General features: G+C 33.3%; 3 protein-coding genes across 3 annotated transcripts; 2 read left to right on the plus strand and 1 right to left on the minus strand.

Annotated features, from left to right (window-relative positions):
• Window positions 1–10,598: 10,598 nt before the first annotated feature.
• Window positions 10,599–23,406, minus strand: LOC133337829 (protein argonaute-2). The gene is made up of 9 exons (XM_061546035.1): window positions 23,277–23,406; window positions 16,622–16,699; window positions 13,243–14,025; window positions 12,962–13,184; window positions 12,488–12,899; window positions 12,089–12,428; window positions 11,332–12,017; window positions 11,082–11,251; window positions 10,599–10,737 (listed from the first exon to the last, which is right to left on the minus strand). The coding sequence occupies exons 1-9, from the start codon at window positions 23,386–23,388 to the stop codon at window positions 10,599–10,601; spliced, it is 2,943 nt and encodes a 980-aa protein (XP_061402019.1). The 5' UTR covers window positions 23,389–23,406.
• Window positions 22,776–25,036, plus strand: LOC133337839 (uncharacterized). Its single transcript, XM_061546048.1, has 3 exons — window positions 22,776–22,921; window positions 23,613–23,740; window positions 24,852–25,036. Exons 1-3 carry the CDS (start codon window positions 22,776–22,778, stop codon window positions 25,034–25,036), a joined length of 459 nt encoding a protein of 152 aa, XP_061402032.1.
• A 28-nt stretch (window positions 25,037–25,064) lies between these two features.
• On the plus strand, window positions 25,065–25,267 carry LOC133337847 (uncharacterized). Its single transcript, XM_061546059.1, has one exon. It carries the CDS (start codon window positions 25,065–25,067, stop codon window positions 25,251–25,253), a length of 189 nt encoding a protein of 62 aa, XP_061402043.1. The 3' UTR covers window positions 25,254–25,267.
• The last annotated feature ends 1,214 nt before the right edge of the window (window positions 25,268–26,481 follow it).

Raw genomic sequence — 26,481 nt, forward strand, 5'->3', positions numbered from 1 at the left:
TTAGTATTTCATGGAAACCATATGCGCATAAAATGATTTGGAGGATTACGCGATTTAGGCGAAAATTAAAATGTTTATTTCACAATATAGTGATTTTGATATAATTTGAAAATTAATTTTTATCATTTTTAAATTAATTTTTAGGTGGATGCATATCATGAATATAATGAAAATAATGTCGTAATATCGTATATTTTCTTTATTTTTATCAAATTTCGCGAAAATGTGCCACTTTTTCGCGGTTATTATAATATCTGCATATTCATATTTTACGAAGGAAGTCATATATCAACGTTTTTGGTCAATATAATAAACGGCGTAATTTTAAGATTTTTTTCTTATGCCAAAAATTAAAACCTCGATAAAATTTCGCACAAAATGTCATCACATTCTAACTCTTCCTGTAATTCAGAATAATTATTTTTCCCCAAAGTGGATTTTTTCGCTTTCGAACTTCATTCAGAATAAGGCGAAGGCGGGAATGCGAAAAAATCCTCTGTGAAATGTCGAAGGGGAAGAGTGAGTAAATTCACGTGGAATTGACATTTAGAATAAGGCATATTGTTATTTTATACAAACAATTAAAAAAGTCTTTCTAGAAAACCCACCAAAGAACCCCCATGTAAAAATAAAACCTTCTACGTTTTTTTCTCTTAATATAATTTTTATTATTGTTTTTTTCTTTTATTTGCATTACATCGAGAATGTATTTGATTCATTACATGAATATGTATTTGTTGTGGTTTTGTTAAATATTGTTTTTTCTTATTTAATACAATAATGTATACATTTATGTATATTGTATGTATATAATTATAATGTGTAAATGTTATTTAGCATGTTTTCAAACGATTTTTTTTTTTGTATTTTTTGCCTTTCATTTGAGTTGATTAATTTTATTTTATTTGTTATAAAGTTTCACTACAAAGTAACGATGTTTAATTATTTTGATTGATTTATTTCAAAATTGTGGTGGTGATTTTTTTCTTTTGGATTTTATAAATGAATACCTTTGCTAGCATAGTTTATTTTTTTCACCAAAAAAAAAAAATAAGATTTTTTAGATTTATGTTTATAAAAAAATGTTTACACACAAATTGTTTTTTTTTTTTTTTTTTTTGTTTTTCAGATCACCAAAAGTTTACAATAATTCCCATATATCGTTTAAAGTTTTGTGACTAAATATCGGCCCTGATAGGCAAATATTTAGCACACCCATATAAAACATGAAGAAAATAAATAGCATTGTAGATTTCATGAAATTGAAATCTATTAAAGCTATTAATTTCTCTCTTGTTAAATATGTTATGTTTCGTATTTTTGGAGGATATCTTCATCAGGTCCTTAAATAACTAATTATTATTAATGCTTTGAATCCATTTGCTGTGTTTCTTTGTTTTGTTGAATCCTTAATATTATTAATAAATTGAATGTGTAATTGTGTTTTTTTTAACTTATAAATAAATATGTTTTTTTTGTTTGTTTCATATCCTTGTATGAATTAATTATTTTTTTTTTTAAATATTATTCCCGGCATTTGAAAATAATTACAATTATAATATTTAGTAAAATATTCGTTTTGGAATATGCTGATCTTTCTCATATTAACAATTCCATTTTTTCTTTAAATATACTATATATATTTTGAATGATTATTTGTTTTATAATTTGCATTTTTTAATCTAGTATAACATATTTTGCTAGTACAATCTAATTATAAGCATTTTGTAATTGTATTTCTTAATTGATAATGACACCGATAAGTTTCATTGAAGTTGGAGTTGTTGATCTACAGTATTCTCAAATCAAAAAGAGGAAAATGATGAAATTGAAAAGTTTTTCAAAAAAAAAAAAATACAGGGGTTGTTTGAGAATACTCTCTAAGTGTGTAGCATGCATTTTAATTGCGCATTACAAAAAAGTAAAAATTGATATGAATAATATACTATAATATAAGAAAAAAATGAACATAAAATATAAATAAATTTGTATATTTGGGGATTAACACAGATATCAAATTTTGTTATTAAACACGAGAGAGGGGAAATAGGTCTTTCATATTTCTTATTAAAGCGGAAAACTCAGGTGGAAGTTTGCAATTAATTTTTGGAGTGTTTTTTATTTTAATTTGGCTAAAATGTTTTGTATTTTTTGTCACATTTCTATTTTTTGTAAGTAATAGTTTTTATTATCAAAACAAACTGATCAAAAAGTTTGTTTTCATTTCATCACAGAATAAAGGTCCCCATGAATTATATATATATGTCTCAAAAAAATCAGTTACAAAGAACGTCTCGGGAGCTAGAAATCACGAGGTATCTGAAAAATACTCATTTTTGGGATCATAGGATGATTACTATTCCATATTCCCACTTCTAGAATAAAATAGAAGCCTTATATGAACAGGAATACGTTCAAAGCTAAAATATCCAGCTTTATTCTGGATATTCACTAGAGAAATATCTCACATGTAAAAAATATTTCGCTTTCACATTCTCGCCTTATTCTGAATGAATAGGAAGAAGCAAAAAATGCGAGATGCGAATTTTCGAAAATGGTTGAAAAAAGATTGGTGTTGCAATATTGTAATTAAAGTTGTAATGAATGTTTTGCCCCATTGTAATTTAATAATTCTCAATATTTAATAATTTTTCAGTATTTTATTTATAAATTAAAAAAATCGTACTCTTTATTGTTATTTAAACTTTATAACAATAAAAATGTGAAATATTAAGAATCCGCTGTAAAAGCGGATTTTTTCGCTTTTCTCACTTCGAAAGTGAGAATGCGAAAAAATTCACTGTGAATGTTGTTCAGAATAAGTCGAAGGAAAAGAAGCAAGTAAATTCATGTGGAATTGACATCCAGAATAACGCTGATAATTCTGTGCAAATTCTTAGGCTTTTCCATAATTTTTATTTATTTATTGTTTTAAAGGGACAGATCCTCACCCAAAAATCCTCGCACAAAATGTCATCACATTCTCCCACTTTCTGTTATCCATTGTGATGTGTGAGCTCCGATAAAATAATTGCGTTCGCAATTAATTTCGATATCGCCATTTTCTAATTCTGTGAGTCGACACGTACCGAATCGTTTTTTTGTTATAGTGTTGTAAAGTGAAAGCAAAACACCTTGAACCAACACTGTATAAAAGCGTATATAAACCATATGTTTGGTATATTACAAAGAATTAAAAATTTTTGAAAGCAAATAAAATTTAAAATTTGATGGATCCGATTATATTTTGTTTTTCAGTGTAGTTTAACCTACACTCCGTTAAGGGATGAAAGAAAACAAATACGTATGAAAAGTGATCCCTTGAAATTGACAGACTAAGAGTACGTTGCAAATATATGTCTTGATAAAATGTTTAATTTTTGCCATCAGATATGTAATTGAAGAAATTAAATTCAACGGAGCAATTTCAACAAGTATACCACCAAAAATAAAACTGGCAGCAGCTTTGTCTCTTCTGGCATCTGGGGGCTTCCAACGCAATGTTGAAAACGATTTTATTATTGGTGTAAGTCAAAATGCAATTAGTAGAATATGTACTTCAAAAGTTCACTTACATTTCTTATTTTATGTCTGCGATAGTGGTGGCAATATATTGAGTGCGAAATCCCCTTTTTATGTATAATTTTTTGGCGTCAAATTGTTTGCGATAACTCATTTGCTATCGTGCAAAATAGCGAAGGCTTGCGTGTGCCAGAATAACGCTTTTAATTCTGTGCAAATTCTTTGGACTCTTCCATAATTTCTATTTATTTGTTTTGAAGGGACAGATCCTCACCCAAAAATCCTCGCACAAAATGTCATCACATTCTCACACTCCCTGTAATCCAGAATAACAAAATTTTTCGCCAAAGCGGATTTTTTCCCCTAGTGAACTTCATTCAAAATAAGGCGAAAACGAGAATGCGAAAAAATTCACTGTGAAATGTTGTACAGAATAAGTCGAAGGGGAAGATCGAGTAAATTCACATGGCATTGACATCCATATTGGCTGATTAAAATAAGAAATTTTCAAAAATTTTAGACTTTGTGGGGGAGGTACCAGAAGGAGTTACTGATGAGTCCCATATTCTGAATCGATTACGCGGTAAAGTTTGGGTGAAATCGGACATTCCATTCGTTTGGTATTGGATTAACAAATTTTCAAAATTTTAACAACTTGTGGAGGAGATACCAGAAGGTGTTAACAAACTTCGCGATGAATAAAGATTTAGTGAAATCAAACAATCCATTCGTTTGATATTGAATTTAAAAATTTTCAAAATTTTAACACTTTGTGGAGGAGGTACTCGAAGGTGTTAACAAAATTGATCCCACCGTTCGTATACTATAAAATTAATTTCTGACTCAATTTTTTACCATTCGGAGATACCAGAAGCAGTGGATCCGGACTGATACATTCACTCGAAAAGAATGCTGATTTTCGTGTTCGAACAGAAATTAGTTTTCTCCTAGAATCCTCCTCTGGAATGATCCTCGGTAATCAATTTTTTTCTTCTATTTAAATGATTTAATTTCAACATTTGTTTTTCATGTTGTATTATCTAAAAAAGCTTGTTTTTTACTAATTAATTATGTCTTCCTTATTCATATATATTTTCTTCAAAAGGACAAAATAAAAAAAAGAAAATCACCAATTTGTTTGTTTAAAAAAAAAAGAAAGAAAAATTTACTTTTTTTATTAAATTATCATTTGTTATCATTTTATCAATGTTAACATAAATAGTAATCACATAATAAATTGTGGAAAAGAACATAAACAAAATTGCTAAATAAAAATCTACTTGGAAAAAAATAATGTAACTAATTGTACAAACATTATGTGTGTGTATGTGTTATCTTATATTTAATGTATTTTTTAAGTTTCCGCATTAATTTGTTTAATTTTATATATTTTTATATTTTTTTTTAGTTATTGTTTTTATTCTAAATTTTTGTTTTGTTTGTAACAATTTTAGCTGGTTTGACATTTACAATAAGAATCATCTACTAGTATAATTAAATTAGAAAAAAATCCCTTGTGTAGTGCTGTTGTTTTTTTTTATAAAATATAAGTTTGTTTAAAAACAAACAGGAAAAAAATAACTAAAATAAAAATAAGTAAAATGTAATTAATTTAAAAATTAAAATTTAAATGTATGTTTTTTTTATTTCGTTTGCATTTAATTGCTGCTTATAGAGTAGTAAATGTATATTAAAAAAGAATAACTGAAACATGCATGGGTAGTAGTGATAGTTTAGTGGGAAGATTTGGCAACCCATAAGAAATCAAATATGAGTCAAAATCCCCTAAAATATCGGTGACATATGCCAATGTTGAAAATTTTTGGTTGTGCCATTTTCTACTCACCGAGAATTTAAAATATTAAATTGCTCTAATATTGGTTGAAACACGTACTCAAGCTCCCACAAAATACCGATCTTTGGGATGTAGCGTTATATGGAGTGTTTCCTAAAAGGTGAATCAATATTGATAATTTTCGGTAGAAAGATTTGATACCCAATGAGAACCAAATGTAACAAAGTATATCCAACTGGCCGATATATTTCATTATAGTCAGTTTCGAGTTTTTTATCACCATTTCCTTAGAAAGCGGAATGATTACAACCAATGGCTGAATCGTCTATTTCGAGTAACGACTATCCCCTATACTATGGTAGAATACGCCTATATATGGGGACAACCCCTAGACACGGAACTAATCAGCTAACAGTTTTAATTTAAGAAGAGGGTTATATGGGAACTACCCCTCAGAGGGGGCGAATATTAACAATTTTTGGTAGGAAGATTTGTTACGATATGCGACTACAAAATACCAAATTTCAGCGAATTCGGTTGAAACCCAAAATACCGAAAATTGGGCGGTACCCTTATATGGGGGCTACCCAAAAAAATTGAACGATATTTATAATTTTTAGTTTAGACATTTGGTACCCAATAATTGGGGGTGCCCTTATATGGGGGCTACCAGAAAAAGAGGACCTATAATTATAATTTGCAAAATTTCAGCACCTTATCTCAATTCCTTCTGCAAATAGCGTAATTATAACAGACGGACGGACGGATAGGCGGACATGGCTAGATCGTCTTAGAATTTTACCCTGATCAAGAAAATATATACTTTATAGGGTCGGAAATGAATATTTCCATGAGTTACAAGGGGAATTAAACAAACCAAATTACAGCCAATTCGTTTGAAACACGTGTCAAAAATACCGATATTTCCGATAGTCTGGCAGTACCGTTATATGGGGGCTATCGTTAAAAGTTGACCAATATTAAAAGGTTTTGGTAGGAAGATGTACCACCTAATCCAAACTCAACATATCAAATTACAGCCAATTCGGTTGAAAAAAAAACGTATCCAAAATCGCCAAGATATCTAATATTGGGGAACTTGTTATATATGGGGGCTATATTAAAACGTGGACCTACATATGCAATACAAAACATCCTAGTTGTACCAGTAAACCAAATGTTTCTTTCCATGCATGTTTCAGTTGCAACTAAAAATTAATACAAAATTATATCGACATTTTTATTTTATTCTTTGTTTTTGTTTTTTTTAGTATATATATTATTTAAAATAATAAAATCAAATGTTAACTTGAACTGTGTCCTTGTTGTTGTTTGTTTAGATTTAATTATTTGTTGTGTGGGTGTGGTTGGTGCGTGATCTTAGTTAAATTAATTACATAAAAATTATATATTAATTAGCATTACATACTCCGTTAGCTTGCATTCTTCGGTTATATATCATATTAAGAGAGAAAGAGATAGAGAGTGTGTATATAATAAATGAGAAAAGATAGAGAGTTAATTTAAATAAAAAATTAGAAAATATTAAACCCGTACACCATATTATATATATAAAAAGAAAAGTAATAAAAAAAACTATTAATCGAAATGTGAATATCTGCAAATTGTAAAAACAATTATTAAGGTTGGCATTACCTAAAAAAAACTATTAATCGAAATGTGAATATCTGCAAATTGTAAAAACAATTATTAAGGTTGGCATTACCTTTTTCGTTTGCTCATATTTTTCGTGCATTTTCTTTTTTTTTTTTGCTTAACTTAAATTTAAATACAATATAAAAAATAAACTTAATATATGTTTTATATATGCCTTAATTAATTTTTTATAACAAATTGTTTGTTTGTTGTTGTAGATGGTTACTAATGATGATCATAATGTGTTTGTGTATGTATGTCTACTTGAGTGGAAGGTAAGTGGAAGAAATAATATATTGTAATATGTATATGCACTACTATTTCACATGTGTGTGAGTGTTTGTGTGTGTGTTTTCTTTTTCTAAACTATTTTGTGTTGTTTTATGACGGATCGTTGAAAAACAAAAATAACTATGTATTTTCCATGTAATATAGACACTCTTACAACTATTAAAATAAAAAGCATTTAAAAGCCTATAGAATTGTCTTTAAAATAGGAAGTGAATAATTGAAATTGGGGGGATATAGGAGTTTTATAGTCATAAGTGGAACTGCATGAAGATAATGAAAATAATATATCAAATATTGTCTTTGAAAGAAATAGTTGTTATCGAATAAAATTCCTGCGAGGAATGTTACCGACGAACAGTTGCTATTTTTTTCTATAATAACTATCGACCAATTTTTCTATAGAACAATTGCTCAAGAAAAAATTTCTTCGAACAACTCTTTCCTCATGTGTTATCGAACTATTTTTTTAGATTAAAAAGCATTTATCGAACAAATTTTCTAAAAGAAAGATGGTTATCGAACAAAGTTTTGTATGAAATGTTGTTATCGAACGACTTTCCAAAAAGAAAACCTGTTCTCGAAATGCGTTTTCTTAAGAAATATTGTTATCGAAGCATTTATCGAACAAATTTTTAAAGGAAAGATTGTTATCGAACAAATTTCCTAAAGGAAAGATTGTTATCGAACAAAGTTTTGCTTATGAGAAGTTGTTATCGCACAACGTATCTGGATGAAAAGTTGTTATCGAACAACGTATCTGTTTGAAAAGTCGTTATCGAACAACATTTCTTGAAGAAGACATGTTATTAAACATGAATACTTAAAGAAAAGCTGTTATCGAACATAATTCAATTTTAGGAACAAATTTAGTATTCAAATTTTTTATTAAACAATTTTTGAAACATCGAACAATTTTTTCTAGAAAAAAAGTTGTTATCGAACAAATTTTCTATATGAACAATTATTTTCGGACAAAATTTTTGTATGAAAAGTTGTTATCGTACAATTTTTTTAAAAGAAGAACTGTTATCGAACTACTTTCCTAAAAGAAAACATGTTATCGGACAGCGTTTCATTAAGAAATATTGTTATCGAACATCTTTCGTTATGAAAAGTTGAACAACATTCCTTAAAGAAAATCTGTTATCAAATATGATTAATTAAAGAAAAGCTGTTATCGATCATAATTCAATTTTAAGCAAATATTGTTATTGAAAAATTTTTGTATTTATTATTTTTGAAATATCGAACAATTTTTCTTATAAAAATTTTTTCTGTATGAAAAGTTGTTACCGAACAACTTTTCTAAAAAAAGAGTTGTTATCGAACTACTTTTCTTAAAGAAGAGCTGTTATCGGCCTTTCAAAAAAAAAAAAAAACTTGTTATAGAACTTTCTTTAGGATTGTTGTTCGAAAGTTGTTCGATTTATTATCGAAGAACATTTTTTTTAAGTCGTTATCGAAGAATATTTTTCATAAAAAGTTGTTTTCGAAGAACTTATAGTTAAGAAAAGTCATTATTGAATAACGTTATGATAAAAATTTTTCGATATGAAAAGCTGTTATCTGTATGAAAAAGTGTTATCCAACGTTATGGAAATAAGAAACATTTTTTATCGAACAACTTTTCCTAAAGAATAGGCGTTACCGAAAGACTTTCCTAAAAGAAAACTTGTTAACGAACAACATTGTTATGGGAAAATTGTTATCAGAGGATTTTTCTTCATTTAAAAAGGTTGTTATCGAAGAATTTATCTGTATGAAAAGACATTATCCAGCATTTTTTTCTATAAGAAAAAATACTATCCAACAGCATTTCGATAACATTATAGTTATCGAACAACTTTTATATAAAATAAATTGTTATCGTCCAGTTTTTCTTTCAGAAATGTTATTATCGATTCACTTTTATAAGGAAAAAAATTGTTATCGATACATTTTACCCAAGGAAAAGCTGTTTTCGTCAAAGAATTATTTTTATCGAACAATTTTCTTGATGTTGTTATCGATTTTTTTATTAGAAAAAAGTGTTGGTTGCAAAAATTCTAATAAATAATTTTTTTATCCATCATTCTTAAAAAACAAAAGAAAAATTTTGCGACCACATTTATAGCAAGCATTTATTTATAGCATATAAATGAAAAGATTTCCACAAATCTACACTTTCGAGTTTAGATATCTATTGTTTTGAGAAAATCGATGTGCAATGAAATAATGATGAAGACGGTAGAAATATCTTTAAAATGTTTATAAGTTTTCCAAAGGTTTTTCCTTTTTGAATAAAGAATGAAAAACAAAAAGAAAAACATTAATTAATACCAAAAACAAAATGATCTAAATAAAAGCTTTGGTTGTATAATTGGTAATTAAAAAAAAAGAACACATATTTAGATAAAAATAAAGGTGAAGATTGTAATTTTGTTTCGAAAAAATAATATTTACATTAAACCTACAACAGGTTAGGTATGTTGCCCTTTTCGTTTTCATTAGTATTTAAATGTTGATCCCTTTGCATTAAATTATGTTTAAATACTTCTTAATTGTTTTTTGTTTTTTTTTTTAGTTTATTGTTTAGATAGTCCAGATATATTGCATAGAATTGCAAGATTCAATAATGAAAACCTTTTTCTCCATCCATCCATAATTTGTGTATACTTGTTGTTTTTTTTAGTTTAGTTTTGTTTTATGTCAATATTCAGCAAATCCGTATTTTTTAGATTTCTTTTCAATGTTTTCCGTAATTTGTTTTGTTTTTTATTATTTGTTTTAAAAGCTAATATTTGTTTTTTTATTATAATTATTATAAAATAAACATAAAACTTAAATCTAAGGGAAAATTATAAATAATTTCTTTGTATTTTTTTCTTGCTTTGTTTTGTTGTTTGTTTCATTAAAATAAATGAAGAATTTTGTTGAATTATTATCTACTATCATATATTTCTCCAAAAGAAAGAAGATTTTTTGTTTTGTTTTCAAATTAGTTGCAATTGTGTTTTTTTGTTCTCACTTGATTGATAGTTGTCACTTTGTTGTTTAGCTTTTTTTCACAAAAAAATGATTTGATTTGTGTTTGTTGTATTGTGTGTTCATTTGTTTTCTTTCTTAGTAGAAGAGGTTTTTGTTTAATCGGTAAAATTTTCGTAGTTCTTCTTTTCTTGGTTTTTGGCATTTTGTTCTTTCATAAGAGGGTTTTTTTTTGGGGGCGGGGTTGTATTTTATTTGAGAGAGAGACTGGAGAGTTTGTTTATCGCTCTCCATTTGCTTTGCTAAGGGAGGAGCTCTTACTTTAAAATATTTTTTAAAACAAAATATGTATACGAACGTAATCAGTAATTTAGGCAAAGTACATAACCTTTTTGGTATCCGCATGTACAGTAATGGCACGAGCCATTGCTCCGGGTGTACGATCCTCAGAGCAGCCACTTTGATGGGAACCTTCACCAGAGTCATGTTCCTTTTCAACTAAATGATATCTGGAAACGAAAGGAAATCGAAAGTTAATGGTTATTAATATAAATAAATTTAAATTCTGGTGTGTATAGAGACCACAGGTCTTTATAAAGACCAATAGGTCTGTATACAGACCACAGGTCTTTATAAAGACCAATAGGTCTGTATACAGACCACAGGTCTTTATAAAGACCAATAGGTCTGTATACAGACCACAGGTCTTTATAAAGACCAATAGGTCTGTATAGACACCACAGGTCTTTATAAAGACCAATTGGTCTGCATAGAGTACTTCTGGTATACAACTCTTGGATATTCTTATAGACCTACTTTTTTATATTTAAAGTCTAGTAGATAACAAACGTACCTTGCTCTAAAAGCTACCAAATGAGCATAATAAGCTGGCGCAGGTATCGAAACAGAACGGGTACAACGGACATAAGTGTGACACAATTGATATGTTAAACATTGTAGCTCATCCGAATCGAAGTGATTGTCATCCCATAGGACATGATAATGTGATGGTCTACTGGTACCCTGCATGAAAAAAAGGAAAAACAAAAAACATTTTTGTTTAATTCTGTTCAATTCCGATCAATTGTTCCCCAGTGCCTTACCTGAATACCTTGATGACTGCACAAATAGAAATCGAATTCTGTGGGATGTGTTATGCCAACATCGACAGTTGTACCCGCTGGTATATTACCCGATTTACCACTTTGTTCCTTTTTCTCGGCACAGAACAGTCTGGTATGATGCCGTTTTTGTACAACAATAAATGTAATACCTGGACGGTATTCAGCCTCTAATTTAATGCACGCCTCACGAATTGCTGTCAGCTCATGCTGTAGCACGTGAGGGAATTGACCCTCCGAAACACCATCACGATATAAAATGATACGATGTGGTTTATAGCCACCAGTCGATTTATAGAACATAATCAATAGTTCACGAACCATACTCGAGAGTTCTTGGATGATTTCCTGACGATGTTGTTGGACACGCACCGTGGCCGCATAACGTGATGGATGAGCATCCATAGAACCAACCACAGCAGCAATGGAGGGTTTCTTATTATCACCGGCCGGGGGATGGGTGACATCAGCACCCAAAAAGATGACGGGTTCATTAAAAACTTTTGGTCTAATTGAGGGTACAAGAATGGAGTTGATGCCACCCAGCTTAACATTGATTTTGAGACAAAGATTGGATAATGTCTGGGGTGATGTTTTGTTCACGTTCTTTGCTTGGACACATTGTGTGGCCATACCCAAAACAGTGTCACCAACACGTTTTACCTCAGCTGTAATGCAGAAAAAAATAAAAATTGTTATTCTGAATAGAAATGTGCGTGCGTATTAGGGTGTGCCCTACCATAAACTGGTGTCTTGCCTGGCAAGACCACAACAACCAATTGCAAACTGGCAAATGATTGCTTTAGATATTTAAACATCGGTTCCACCTGATCTGGCCCCGTGGCATATTTACAAAAACATGGCTGGCCTATAATTGGCATACCCGCATCGTTGGATATCTTCTGCAATTGTTGGGTAAAATTACGTAGAGCATCTTCGCGCACGGTACGTTGGGGAGCAAAACAGGCAATGGCCCAAACTCTTATCTCAACACCGGTAAAGAATTGCTTGCCACGCATATCCCAAACACCTTGATTGGGCGAAGCTAAGGACACCTTGTTTTGTGGTGGGAAAAGTTGCTGCGAATGAAGACCACATAAAAACAATAGTTTAAAGTTGAAAAGGAATTCATACTAACCTGTCCCGTCATGCTGGAGACACGGCCACCATATTGTAGCTTCGGTGGTGGCAAGACACGACCACGAACTTCCATCATCGAATTGGAAATGGTTAGACCAAATTCCTGTACATAGGAATCATTGTTGAAATCGGCACGCTTAACTAAATTATTGATTTCTCGCTCACGATCGGGTGCTGAACGTGCTGTGGCCTTGATCATTGTTGAGGTTTGCATATCGGTCAGCTTTTTAATACATCTCTGGCCGGCCACAATGTGACACACTTCCAATGGCAAATAGGTGTGTTTGTGCTCCTGGCCCACCTGCAGACATGGCAAATGGGGGAAACGTAATTTCATGCGATATTTATCGAGGAAATATTTGGCCACAGTACATTCGACAGTTTGGCCATTTTCAAGTTGTAGGGGGAATCTAAAAAATAGAATAAATTGGATTACATATATAATAAAGATTTCTATGCGATCTAAACTTACGATTGCATTTGTGCTGGCCTTCTTGTGACATTACAGACACGATATTTGCGTCGCATTTGCCCACAGTGGGTAATTTCGATTTTCAAACCTTTGATTTCCTTGGTGAACTTGACACGTTGTGAATCCGTGAGAGGTTTACGCTGTTCATTGATATCTCGTATATCCAAAACTTCACACATGAAATCAATGACCGGTTGGGATTTATAGAAAGCCGTGGCCGAAACTGGAAGAAAGAAAAATTATTTATTTTTTTAAGAACTTATTCCATTTCGCATTCTTACCATCAATATTCAACATCATTTTCCATTGTGATGGACGTACACTTTGATGGAAACCAAACCATACCTCACGACCACCACCCAACGGATGATAGTAGCCATCCGGTGAGCTAAAGAAACTTCTACCCACGGGTGTATATGTCATGCTGGGTAAATGCCGCATTACTACATCCAAGGCCAAAATGGCATCATAGGGTATTTGACGTGTACGTCCCTCCAACGCCTCCTCCAAATTGAACAGTGACACCTGAGCCATCCACTTGATCGTGACACGGAATATACGATCCTTACCCTCACCCGGCAACGTCACCTCCAATTCCAAACGATCATTGCCAATTGGCAGCGGGTCACGTGTATACAAATTATTACGGCCATCGAATACTGGCTTTATAACACCGAATATTTTACCATATGCCGATACCATAGTCTCAATAATTTCACGATTAACTTTTCGTGGACATTTATCCGGTTGTATGTTGATGTCATAGTGATGGACATAGCCACGAGGCATACTAACTTGAAAATGATTGGCTCGCAGTACAATGGGCCGGCCTTCACGGCCCAAATTTGGACGGCGAGGACATGTAAATACAGGCAGTTCGGGTTGAGTGGGTGTGGCGGCCGCAGCAGCTGTTGCTGGCGTTACAGTTGATGAAGCACCTAGGGCCGAGTCAACAGCTGCCTGAGTGGATGAGGCTCCACCGACGGCACCACCTACAGCAACAATAGAAGCACTTGGGCTAGTTACAGCGGTGGGATTCACAGATGAACCAGGTGCTGGTGGTGCTACAAAAAATTAAGGGGGAGAAAAAAAAGAAATCATTAATAGAGTTATCAATTGAGGTTAGGACGGACATAACCTCAAAAAAAAAAAAAATAAAAAAACTAAACTACATTTAATATATTTAAATGGAAATGAATGGCATGCAACAACACTTTTCTTCTAGCAATCTTTTAGAATTTGGCAACATAACCTCAAATTTGGTAAACAAAGATGCATTTTTAATTTGAATGTAAATTATCCCGAAATCGATTGGAGTCTAATTTGGCAATCTAACATTATATTTGGCAACCTTAGTTCAAATTCTGCAAACTAACCTCAATTTTGGCAACCTAACCTCAAATTTGGTAACCAAAAGTTTCCTCATAATTTATTAGCAATTGAGCCCAAAATCGAAAATCACAGGTTTGGAAATCCTAACTTCAATTTGGCCTTTATAGAAAATAGACACAAAGTTTAGTTTAATTAGAAGGTTGGATCTTAAAAAACTAACCCCGATCACAATTGATATTCGGATTTTATAGAAAGCACAAATTCCGTTAGGAGAAATAGAGGTGTAAAAAATTTTCCATTTGGATTACTGTTAAATATGGAAGACCCCTACGATGGGATATCGATTATATATTGAAGATGTTCAGGCCGGCAGTCTTCTATCAGAAGGAGGAGTGCTTCTATATATAGAAGACTTTCAGGAGAGATAAAAGTCCTTTAAGAGGTCTATTATGAAACAGAAGACCTTCTACAGACCTTAAGAAAGTGGGAGGTACTTCCAAGTGCCTTCAGGAGGTGTTCTATATAGATAAACGACCTTCAGGATGTTTTCAATAGACCTTCGGGATAAACCAAAGCCTTTCCAAATGACCTTGTGGCGCTCTTCAGGAGATCTTCGATGTATAGAAAAACCTCAAGAGATCTTCTATAGATAAAATGTCTTCAGGAGGGTTTACTATTAAAGTTGGAAGACCCTTATGTATGTCGATTGTAGATGGAAGATGTTCAGGCCTTCTTCTATCAGAAGGATTTCTATATATAGAAGACATTCAGGAGAGATAAAAGAGAGCTAAAAGTCCTTCAAGTGGTCGTATATGATGACCAGAAGACCTTCTATAGACCTTAAGAAGGTGGGAGGGACCTCCAAAGGGCCTTCAGAAGTTGTTCTATATAGATAAACTACCTTCAGATTGTTTTCAATAGATCTTCGGGATAAACCAAATTCTTTCAAAATGGCGCCTTATGGCGTTCTTCTATAAATAGAAGCTCTTTAGGAGATCTTCGATGTATAGAAAACCTTCAAAAGAGGTCTTCTATAGATAAAATGTCTTCAGGATTGTTGTAAAGTTGGAAAGCCCTTGAAGATGTTCAGGAGGTATTCGATAGATTAAAGTCCTCTAAGAGGTCCTCTATGATGGACAAAAGACCTTCTGGAGATTTTATATATACATTCAGGATGTGGAAGGGATTTCTACGTATAGAAGACTTCCACAAGCCTATAGAAGGTCTTCTATATATAAACAAACTTCAGGACGTTTTCTTCAAGAAATCCTCTATGATGGACAGAAGACCTTCTGGAGATTTTCTATATAACTTCTGCAGAGGAGAGAGTTTTCTGTAGATAGAAGACCTCCACAATAAACGACCTTTAGGAAGTTATCTTTGTACCTACGGGATAAACCAAAGGCCTTTCAGAATGACCTTACGGCGTTCTTCTATAAATAGAAGCCCTTCAGGAGATTATCGATATATCGAAAAGACAAATTCAAGAATACTTCTATATCTAGAAGACATTTAGGGGGAATTCTACCGATAGGTGCTCTTCAAGAGGCTTCTGTTGATGGATGCTTCTCAGAAGGAACTCCCAAAGGAGGTTATGAGTTCCCAAAAGGTAAAATACTGTACGGAAGACTTCCTAAGATTGAAGTATTTAAGAAGGATTTTATAGACAGAAGACCATCCAGAGAGGTCTTCGTTCAAAAGGTTTTTTTTATAGGGGAAGACCTTAAATAAAATTTTTAAAAGCCGAGGCTACAAAACTGGTTTAAACAGAAAAATTATAGATATTCTTACGACTATAAAGCGATACTTTTTTAGAAATCAGATACCCATAAAAGACATTTTGATATTGCCTTATTTGGGCACGTAACAAATATCCCTGTGAATATCTTCTAAACTACAATACAATAATATTTACAGAAGAGCACTCAACACTCTATAAGCTACTGTGGTTGGTGGTTAGTTGGCATTTGACGTGTTAATAGTTTCGAAAAAACTTTGAACTTTACAACAAAACTTAAAAATAAAAAAAGTGAAAACATGGATTAGTGTGTTAGTTGATGGAATGGCTAGAAAATAAAGGCGGTGGGCGGTACAAGAAAAATCGAATCGAATACGAATTGTATTGCTTTATTTTTAAACTAATTTTAATTTATTTTATAACCGAAACCAACCACCGCCTTTATTTTTACAACTTTTTTTTTTTAGGATACAACTCAAATGATTTTTTCAATAATAACAATTTTGATTCAATTTTTTTGTTTTGTTTTTGTCGACTTGCACAAAAAACAACAATATAGATAATTAGTATATTCAAATTAGATAATTTACATGTGAGTGTATCGAAGCTAGTCTGCTGTTGAGATGGGCTCTGAGGCCTTGTGTGCGTGGGAGTAGTCCATTGTGTTTCTATAATTGAGAAATAAAATTAGAAAAATTATAAAAATAAAAAATAAAGAAAAAAAAATAATACAAAAAAAAAAAAATAAATAAAAAACAATAACCAATTAATAAAAAAAATATTAATAAAAAATATATTAAACCCCGTTATGTTATGTTTGTTGATTAGATGACATATGGGTGGTGCAAAAAGTATGGGAATCGAGAGAGAAAAAAATATTATTATGGTGATTATTATTGGTTAAACATTTATTAATATCATTTGTTTATTATTAAATATTATCGAAGATAAATATAGAAGGGAAGGGAAACAAAAAGACCAGCTAAAAGTATATACAATATTCTTATGGGTGGGTGCAGCATTATATTTATATGAGAGAAAGACTCAAACCTATTATTAATTTTCACATAAAGGAGAACTCAGTTAGGTATCACTGTAGGAAAACAGAGAGGATTACAACTTTTTGATATGCATTTTCGGAAAGGGCATCAAAAATGCTACTAGGCCGATATTTTCCGAATGCTCAAACCTATTTTTAATTTCCACAGAGGCCGCCTGACTTACATTCCATATAAAGGGAAGCTAGGTTATGTCCCACGGTGGGGAAAATGGCGAGGATTACAGCTTTTTGATATGAATTTTCGGAAAGGACATCAAAAATGCTACTAGACCAATATTTTCCGGAAGCTCAAACCTTATTTTAATTTCCACAGAGGTCGCTCGAATTAATTTTCACATAAAGGTAAACTACTGTAGTACTGTAGGAAAATGGAGAGGATTAAAAGCTTTTTGCGATTGCATTTTCGGATATGACATCAAAAATGCTATCAGACACGACCACAGGATGCGGATAGTCGAAAGTCCAATATTGTTTATTGAAGAAACAATCCCGGACAGTCAGCGGGTGTAATAGGAGGGTCGGGGAGGAAATGACCGAGTCCCTACCAAGAATTATTTGTTCACACTTAAGCTTATACCCCCATGCAGAAGCATAGTTGAATGCTATCGGACACGTCCACAGGATGCGGATAGTCGAAAGCCCAATATTGTTTACTGAGTAGCTGTGAATTGAAGAAACGATCCCGGACAGTCAGCGGGTGAAATGGGAGGGTCTGAGAGGAAATGACCGAGTCTTCTGGACCGACAGTGCGAAGGGGTTTGGGGCTGGGATGTTATGCGAACTCGTGTCCATTATTATATTTGGTTTGCCGTCAGGATTCCGACAGTATTCGAAGGCATCCGCATCGATTTCTGGTCGCCTCGATGAGTTTAGTTTCCAAGTCCTTGTCATGGTAAGCAAGCTATGCCATAGCCGACCTCAGTCTCAAACCTTTTTAAACTCCGCCAAAAACCAAGTCTCAAACGTCACTCGAACTCGGATTCGGATTCTTTTCACAAACCAACTACAGAAGGGGACGACTTTGCAACGATCTTGGGCGAGGAATACAGCGGGTTCCACCTAAGCCAGAAGAACATCCCAGCCGACATATGGGATGATAGCCCAATATCTGATGGAAAGTATGATGCTGATGTCTCTGCCATTAGCACTCTACCCTCAAATTGACAGGGCACGTCAGATATGTCAGCTGTATGTGTGGGTTCCTCCAAAAGCGGACATCTCGTAAAAACTTAGGCTTCAGTTGACAAGCCTTACTCTTCTCACAAACCAACTACAGAAGGGGACGACTTTGCGACGATCTTGGGCGAGGAATACAGCGGGTTCCACCTAAGCCAGAAGAACATCCCAGCCGACATTTGGGATGATAGCCCAATATCTGATGGAAAGTATGATGCTGATGTCTCTGCCATCAGCACTCTACCCTCAAATCGACAGGGGACGTCAGATATGTCAGCTGAAAACGTCGAAAAAACGTCGGCTTCAGTCGACAAGCCAAACGGCTACTGAAAGGAAAACTGTAAAAAATCAGTGCTACAAAGTCACCCACTAAACGTTTCAATATTTGTTGTTACTCTTTTATTTTCAATTTTCTTATTTTCTTTTATCAAATTCTCTCTCTCCTTTCAATATTCCAACACGGTTACCTACCCCAATAGCTAATTTAGTTTGTGTACCTTTGTTTATATTCTAAACTGAAATTTCTAGAAATGATTTTCATAATTAGCTGTCAATTCAATATGGCCAGACAGTTCACACATCAAATTACATGATTAGTCCTAAATATTTTATTTATTTTGGCTTAACTCTAGTTTAGTAAAAACGATCAGATTTTTCTGAAAATTTTTCCAGAGGTAGGTATTTTTACCCTAATTATGGGGATATCTTTTTTCCTTGGGGGACGTACCCGGTTACCCGGTTATTTGACCCGGAAGTTCGGGTACGGGTACCCTGTTATATCCGGTTCTACGGATCCGGTTAATATAATATGGGTATCATTTTAAAGGTTATAAAAATACCTTTCCATTGAGTGGTAATATGATGAGGTTATCTCAAACCATTTTGGAGATATAGTCAACAAACTGGGTTTTGGTCCCCGATTTTTTTGAAAAACTCCCTAAAAGTCGAACTTGGGCCCATTATAGTACCTCTCTAACCCAAACTCAAATGATAGACCACAATTTGCCCTTTCCAAAATGGTGCGATATGTGGCTGTATCTATTGTGGATCAAAAGATATGGGCCTTAGAACCCTACAAAAAAAAGAAAATTCTGTCGCGTAGCCGGTGTTGGTATCTGTCCATAGGAGAAAGTCTTAAATCCCCGGCCGAAGGCCGGCTACACAAAAAATATTCTATTTAGAAGGATTTTCTGCCGCGTTAGCCGGTGTTGGCATCTGTCCATAGGAGAAAGTCTTAAATCCTCGGCCGAAGGCCGGTCACCCAAAAAAGTATTCCATTTAACAAGAGATTCTGTCGCGTAGCCGGTGTTGGTATCTGTCCATAGGAGAAAGTCTTAAATACCCGGCCGAAGGCCGGCTACACAAAAAAATATTCTATTTAGAAGGAGTTTCTGCCGCGTTAGCCGGTGTTGGCATCTGTCCATAGGAGAAAGTCTTAAATCCCCGGCCGAAGGCCGGTCACCCAAAAAACACCATGCTATTTAAAAGGAGATTCTGTCATGTAGAAAGATTTTCCTTGTTTTATAGGGTTCTAAGGCCCATATCTTTTGATCCACAAAAGATACAGCCACATATCGCACCATTTTGGAAAGGGCAAAACAAGAAAATTCTGTCGCGTAGCCGGTGTTGGTATCTGTCCATAGGAGAAAGTCTTAAATCCCCGGCCGAAGGCCGGCTACACAAAAAATATTCTATTTAGAAGGATTTTCTGCCGCGTTAGCCGGTGTTGGCATCTGACCATAGGAGAAAGTCTTAAATCTCCGGCCGAAGGCCGGTCACCCAAAAAAATATTCCATTTAACAAGAGATTCTGTCGCGTAGCCGGTGTTGGTAGCTGTCCATAGGAGAAAGTCTTAAATCCCCGGCCGAAGGCCGTCTACACAAAAAAATATTCTATTTAGAAGGATTTTCTGCCGCGTTAGCCGGTGTTGGCATCTGTCCATAGGAGAAAGTCTTAAATCCTCGGCCGAAGGCCGGTCACCCAAAAAAGTATTCCATTTAACAAGAGATTCTGTCGCGTAGCCGGTGTTGGTATCTGTCCATAGGAGAAAGTCTTAAATACCCGGCCGAAGGCCGGCTACACAAAAAAATATTCTATTTAGAAGGAGTTTCTGCCGCGTTAGCCGGTGTTGGCATCTGTCCATAGGAGAAAGTCTTAAATCCCCGGCCGAAGGCCGGTCACCCAAAAAACACCATGCTATTTAAAAGGAGATTCTGTCATGTAGAAAGATTTTCCTTGTTTTATAGGGTTCTAAGGCCCATATATTTTGATCCACAAAAGATACAGCCACATATCGCACCATTTTGGAAAGGGCAAATTGTGGTCTATCATTTGGGTACTGTTTGGAGAGGGACTATAATGGACCGAAGTTCGACTTTTAGGGAGTTTTTCAAAAAAATCGGGGACCAAAACCCAGTTTTTTGACTATATCCCCAAAATGGTTTGAGATAACCCCATCATATTACCACTCAATGGAAAGGTATTTTTATAACCTTTAAAATGATACCCATATTATATTAACCGGATCCGTAGAACCGGATATAACCGGGTACCCGTACCCGAACTTCCGGGTCAAATAACCGGGTAACCGGGTACGTCCCCCAAGAAAAAAAGATATCCCCATAATTAGTGTAAAAATACCTACCTCTGGAAAAAATTTCAGAAAAATTTGATCGTTTAAACTAGAGTTTTGTTTTTAATAATTATCTAACACTAAGAATCACTTTTTTGTAAATGCTTATCTTTCTTTAAAAAATATTATTATTATCCGTAACTGTCGAGAATCACACTTGGAATTGTTTAATATTGTAAAATTTATTATGCTTCTTTCTTTCCAAGATGGTGGTGGTGAGACTTCTTTGGCCGTCGCCGTCGTCGTGGTTTTTTGCTTCTTCTAAAAGGTGGTGTTGGTGGTATGGTACGAACATAAAGTTTTTTCCCCTTGTGGTTGGCTGGTTGGTTGTTTGCGTGTGTGTGTGAATAGAATGCTGCTTCTTGCTGGCCCGTTTTTCTTTCACGACTTTTTCATTTTCAATTTTTCCACGTTAAATTTTGTAAATTTCATTGGATTTTCATGTACACGACGTTTAGGAAGTTTTACAATTTGTATTTATTGTAAAATTACTGCGTTGCGGTGGCAGTAAAACATCCAAAAATCCAATTGAAAATTTACAATTTTCTTTTACGTTCGTTCTTTCACAATATTTAAACCAATACTGACAACATTGAAAAGCATACAATTTGCGTTCATTTCGAGTGATATGCCAAAGTTGACTGCTATGAAACTGTTGGCATATGCACGTTATATGGAAGTGCAACCAAAGTAAAAAGCGTTGCACTCTACATGATGAGAGGAGATATCAACTTGTTTCATACTGGAGAATATTTCAATAAAAGAATAAAAAGGACATTTTTAAGAACTAGTTCAAAACTAGTGTAATTTCATGAAACAAATTACATGAAATTATTAATTATTAATTATTTTTTTTAAAGTAAAGCTAGCTAAAATCGCTCTCAGATTACGAAATAATTCGAAAAGTTCGGGAACAAGGTAAATATGCCAAAATTAGATGGCAATACTTCAAAATCAACATAACAGCCAATCAGAAGTTGGCATTCCGGTTTATCATTTTTATCCCGATGTTCTGAAAAATATATTCGAAAATGGATTTGTTTGAAGATTAATTTTACAACATTTATAAGAAGAAATGTATGATTTGTGACATGGTACAATTATAAAATCCCTGCTGATTTGATTGCAACGTAATAGTAGTGTCAATATGAATTTGACAAGTTATGTTTTTAAAAACAGGAAAATTGGGAACGCTATTTGAAATTTTTCTTTATTAAATGTGCTCATGTATTCAATTTACTCAATTTGACTGCTGGGAAAGTTTGAGGAAGCAAATCTTTCTTTATGGAATAACTCGCAATTCCCTGCATTTTCATATGTGTTACACATATAAGTGGCAATGGCTCTATTATAGGAAAAATATGGAAGCGATAGAAATATAAATTTTATAGATTTACATTCATATTTTTCAAATTTTATTTTGAGGATGCGAAAATATTTAATTTTCAAAATAAATATAATTTGTTGATAATTTGTTTGTTTGTTTATATTTTTCTGTCAAATGACGTTGACACTACAACAAATTTCCATGTGGATGTTGTATCGTTTGTTGTACAACAACACTTGCTGTTACCTTCTATTATTATACAATGGATTTATTTATTTTGACATTATAGACCATAACGTAGACGTGTATTTTTTTTATGCCAAATCAACCACTATATACATGAATTTGATGTGTGGCCAACCCATTGGTACGAATACAAAACAAATACGATAACTACATGCTATTCACTGTGTTATCGATTTCACGCACACATATCGAACAGATTACCATCGCCGCTGCATATGGTAGACGGGTAGTTACAAAACAAAACAGCAACACAGACACTTTTTTTAAGTTTGCAAAATAATTATAAATTAAACCGGCGGAAAAATGTCTATCTATTATAGTGGAGCCCTTAAACGTTCACAGGGTATTGTTTCGGCCATTGGTAAAGAATTGAAACGAGTCAATTTAAAAGGTGTTAATCGCGTAACAATTACATTCGATCCCTTTGCCGAAAATGTCAAATCAACGAGGTAAGAAGAAGTGTTGTTGGGATGATGGGTTTGTTTGCTGGGGAGGGAGGGATGGATGGAGGTGATGTATGAATTTGTGATGTATTTTGTATTTTCCGATTTTCCACCAACCACTTGAGTGGCGGAAAAAACGCATGCGCCAACAAAAAAATACTAATCGATGACATATTGGGGAAAATGAAATTTTCTTTTTCTGTGTGCGACCAAAAGAGATCTGTCAAAAGATTTTAGACAATACATACGGACACACATAAGTAGCAGTCGGAATTTTTTAACAAAATTTTCTATTTTGTAAATAATAATAATTACCTACAGTGCTTAAAAAGAAGAAGGCGGAGACACATTTTCCACTTACCATATACTTTACTGATAATTCCCACGGCCAAAGTTGCTCCCAAATCTGGAAAAGTCATTGGTAGGTTATGCAGTTGAGCTGGCCCACTGGCCAGCTCTCTTTCTGTGGACATTTTTGTTGGTGTTGGGGTCATTGTGTTGGCTAAAAAGGCCTCAGGGCCTTTATTAGTGGACTAATTTACAGCAACTGCACAAGGATGACCTAAAAAGAAACAATAACAAAGTTTTTAATTTTTTTGAAGGGGGTTTGGGTATCCAAAAATAGTTCTATGGTTTCTTTTACATGTTGTGTGTGTGTAAACAAACTAATATATGATTGTTTTCCCTTCTTTTCTAGAGAATTCCTTTTTCTATTATCTACACCCCGGGTGGTGCTAACAAATCCCAAGTGTGTTGTAAAAACAGACATTGTATGCAATCGCCAGCCAGCTGAAGTTAAATTTTCTTTAATAGAATCGGCACAAGGTAAGTGAAAATTAATTAAGTATTAAATAAATTAAATATTAAAAAAAAATAATTTTTTTGTTTATGACAGGTTTGTTGAAAGGATGAAGAGATTTTGAGGGGGAGAAAGGTTGAAAATTTGAAAAAAAACAAACAAATCTAACGAGGATATTAAATTGAGGTCATAGCTTTGTCATAGATTATGACAAAAAAATCGATGGAACTTTAAAGACCAATTGGTCTTTATAAAGATTTGTGATCTCTTTACATTCCAATTGGTCTTTAAAAAAATATATGGTCTCTAGAAAGCCCAATTGGTCTTTAAAAAAATATATGGTCTCTATACAGCCCAATTGGTCTTTAAAAATAAAGACCTATGGTCTCTATACAAACCAATTGGTTATTATAAAGACCTATGGTCTCATTACGGACCAATGGGTCTTTATAAAGACCTTTGGTCTCTATACAGCCCAATTGGTCTTTATGAAGACCTATGACCTCTATACAGACCAATTGGTCTTTTTAAAGACCTATGGTCTCTATACAGACCTATTGGCCTTTTTAAAGACCTATGGTCTCTATACAGACCAATTGGTCTTTATAAAGACCTATGGTCTCTATACAGCCCAATTGGTCTTTATAAAAACTTTTGGTCTCTATACAGCCTAATTGGTATTTATAAAGACATTTGGTATCTATACAGACCAATTGTTCTTTATAAAGACCAATGGTCTCTATATATACCATATAGCCATTATAAAGACCTATGGTCTCTATACAGACCAATTGGTCTTTATAAAGACCTAGGGTCTCTATGCAGCCCAAATGGTCTATATAAAGTCCTTTGGTCTCTATACAGACCTATGATCTCTATACAGCCCAATTGGTCTTTATAAAGACCTATGGTCTCTATAGAGACCAATTGGTCTTTATAAAGGCCTATGGTCTCTATAGAGACCAATTGGTCTTTATACAGACCCATGGTCTAAATGCAGACCAATTGGTCTTTATAAATTCCTATAGCCTCTATACAATCTTGAACAATTCATGTATTTTAAAATTTCGTTTAAAAAATTACTTTCGACTGCATTTCTAAAACCACTTATCCCCACCCTTTCTCTTTTCCTTACAGAAAAACTCAAAGTGAAAGACGTCCGGCTCCTGAGCTCCAATTTAAATACGCTGGAAATTTTACAATTGTGTAATCGTCACATTTCATCGGCAGCACCCGAAGAAGAAGACACCGGTAAGGTTCTCACCAAGGCTGAAAAACAAAAGATAGCTGGTGCCGGTAAAAAAATACAAAAGAAAAAGTAAAAACAAAACCGAATCAAACACGACAACTATGGTGCGACGCAGCAAACATACTGGCACTCTGGCTGTTATTGAAAAAATCTATGGTGATATACCATCGTTTACCGATATCTTCACAGAGGAATCATTTTATACGTTTGCATTTTGTTTTGTTTGTGCCTCCATACTGGTGGCATTCATATTATCTAGATATATAACAATAAAACCTGTAGAAATATAATTTCAAAATGAAAATCCATTTTCAATTTTTTCGTATTTATTTTGAATTTAATTAGGAGAAAAATTTATTAATAAAAAATAAATAATAAAATAGATAGAACAATGTATGAATAAAAAAGTTTTTTTTTTATTTCCATAAAGAGTTGTATATCTAAAAATGTAGTAGAGGGTCTTCTAGGTATAGAGGGCATTCATAAGGTTTACTATGTGTAAAAAGTCCTACAAGAGACTTTCACAATAACTTTCAATACCAAACCATCAGAAGATCTTTTATATATAGGGGCCATGATAAAGATCTGTAAAGACCTATACAAACCAATTGGTCTTTATAGCGACTGTGTCCCCATACAAACCAATTGATCTTTTTAAAGACCTGTGGTCTATATACCGCCAAACTGAGAGAAAGATCTCCATATGTTTTCAATAAAAATTACTTCGCAAATTGAGTTGTACAAAACCGCAAATGATGATTAACGATGTCGACAATGATGATACAAGGATATGATGATGATGAAGCCATGTGAAAGGTATCATTATCATCATCTGAATATATATAATAAACAACAACAACAAATATACAAATGAATGTATGCAATTACGTACATACAGTTTTAAGTACAGGCCATTGTCGACCTTCAGTTCACCTGGAATAAACCGAACGATCGAAAAAACCTGAACAACAAGTAGGTGGTTATGTATTTTGAAATCGAAATCGATATGTTTTTTGTAGATATGTATGCGCATGTTTGCGTGTACTTCATGGCATTGTAAAGATGCCACAATGAATGCGTTGAAAAATAACTTTCCAAATTCCTGGCAATTTAAACTGGTATGCGTTTACTTTTTGTACCTTCAAGTAAACCGCAACAACAACAGGAGCAGTAATTGCAATGGGAGTTGTTTATGTTCACAATTGTTGTAAGGGAAATTACATTAAAATGCCATCGTGTTCTACATTTACGAGCGAACATTAAGAAGTTATGTTGAATATCAAAAGTGAGGTTAAATTTAATATCAAATGAAAGGTTATATTTTATTATTAGCTAATGAAATAAAAAAATAGCTTATAACTGACTTTAAAAAGGAATCAGATCAGATTTTAAAAATTCAAAATGATGGATCCAATGGATTTAAAATCAACTAAAATTGCTTGAAAATTGATATTTAATGGTTTAAGGAATTGACGATGTATTTAGAACGATACTAGATTTTACTATTTTCTTCGATAT

Source organism: Musca vetustissima, unplaced genomic scaffold, assembly GCF_032173495.1.
Source record: "Musca vetustissima isolate MV318-11 ecotype Yass unplaced genomic scaffold, APGP_CSIRO_Mvet_v1 utg39994, whole genome shotgun sequence".
NCBI classification, from domain to species: Eukaryota; Metazoa; Arthropoda; class Insecta; order Diptera; family Muscidae; genus Musca; species Musca vetustissima.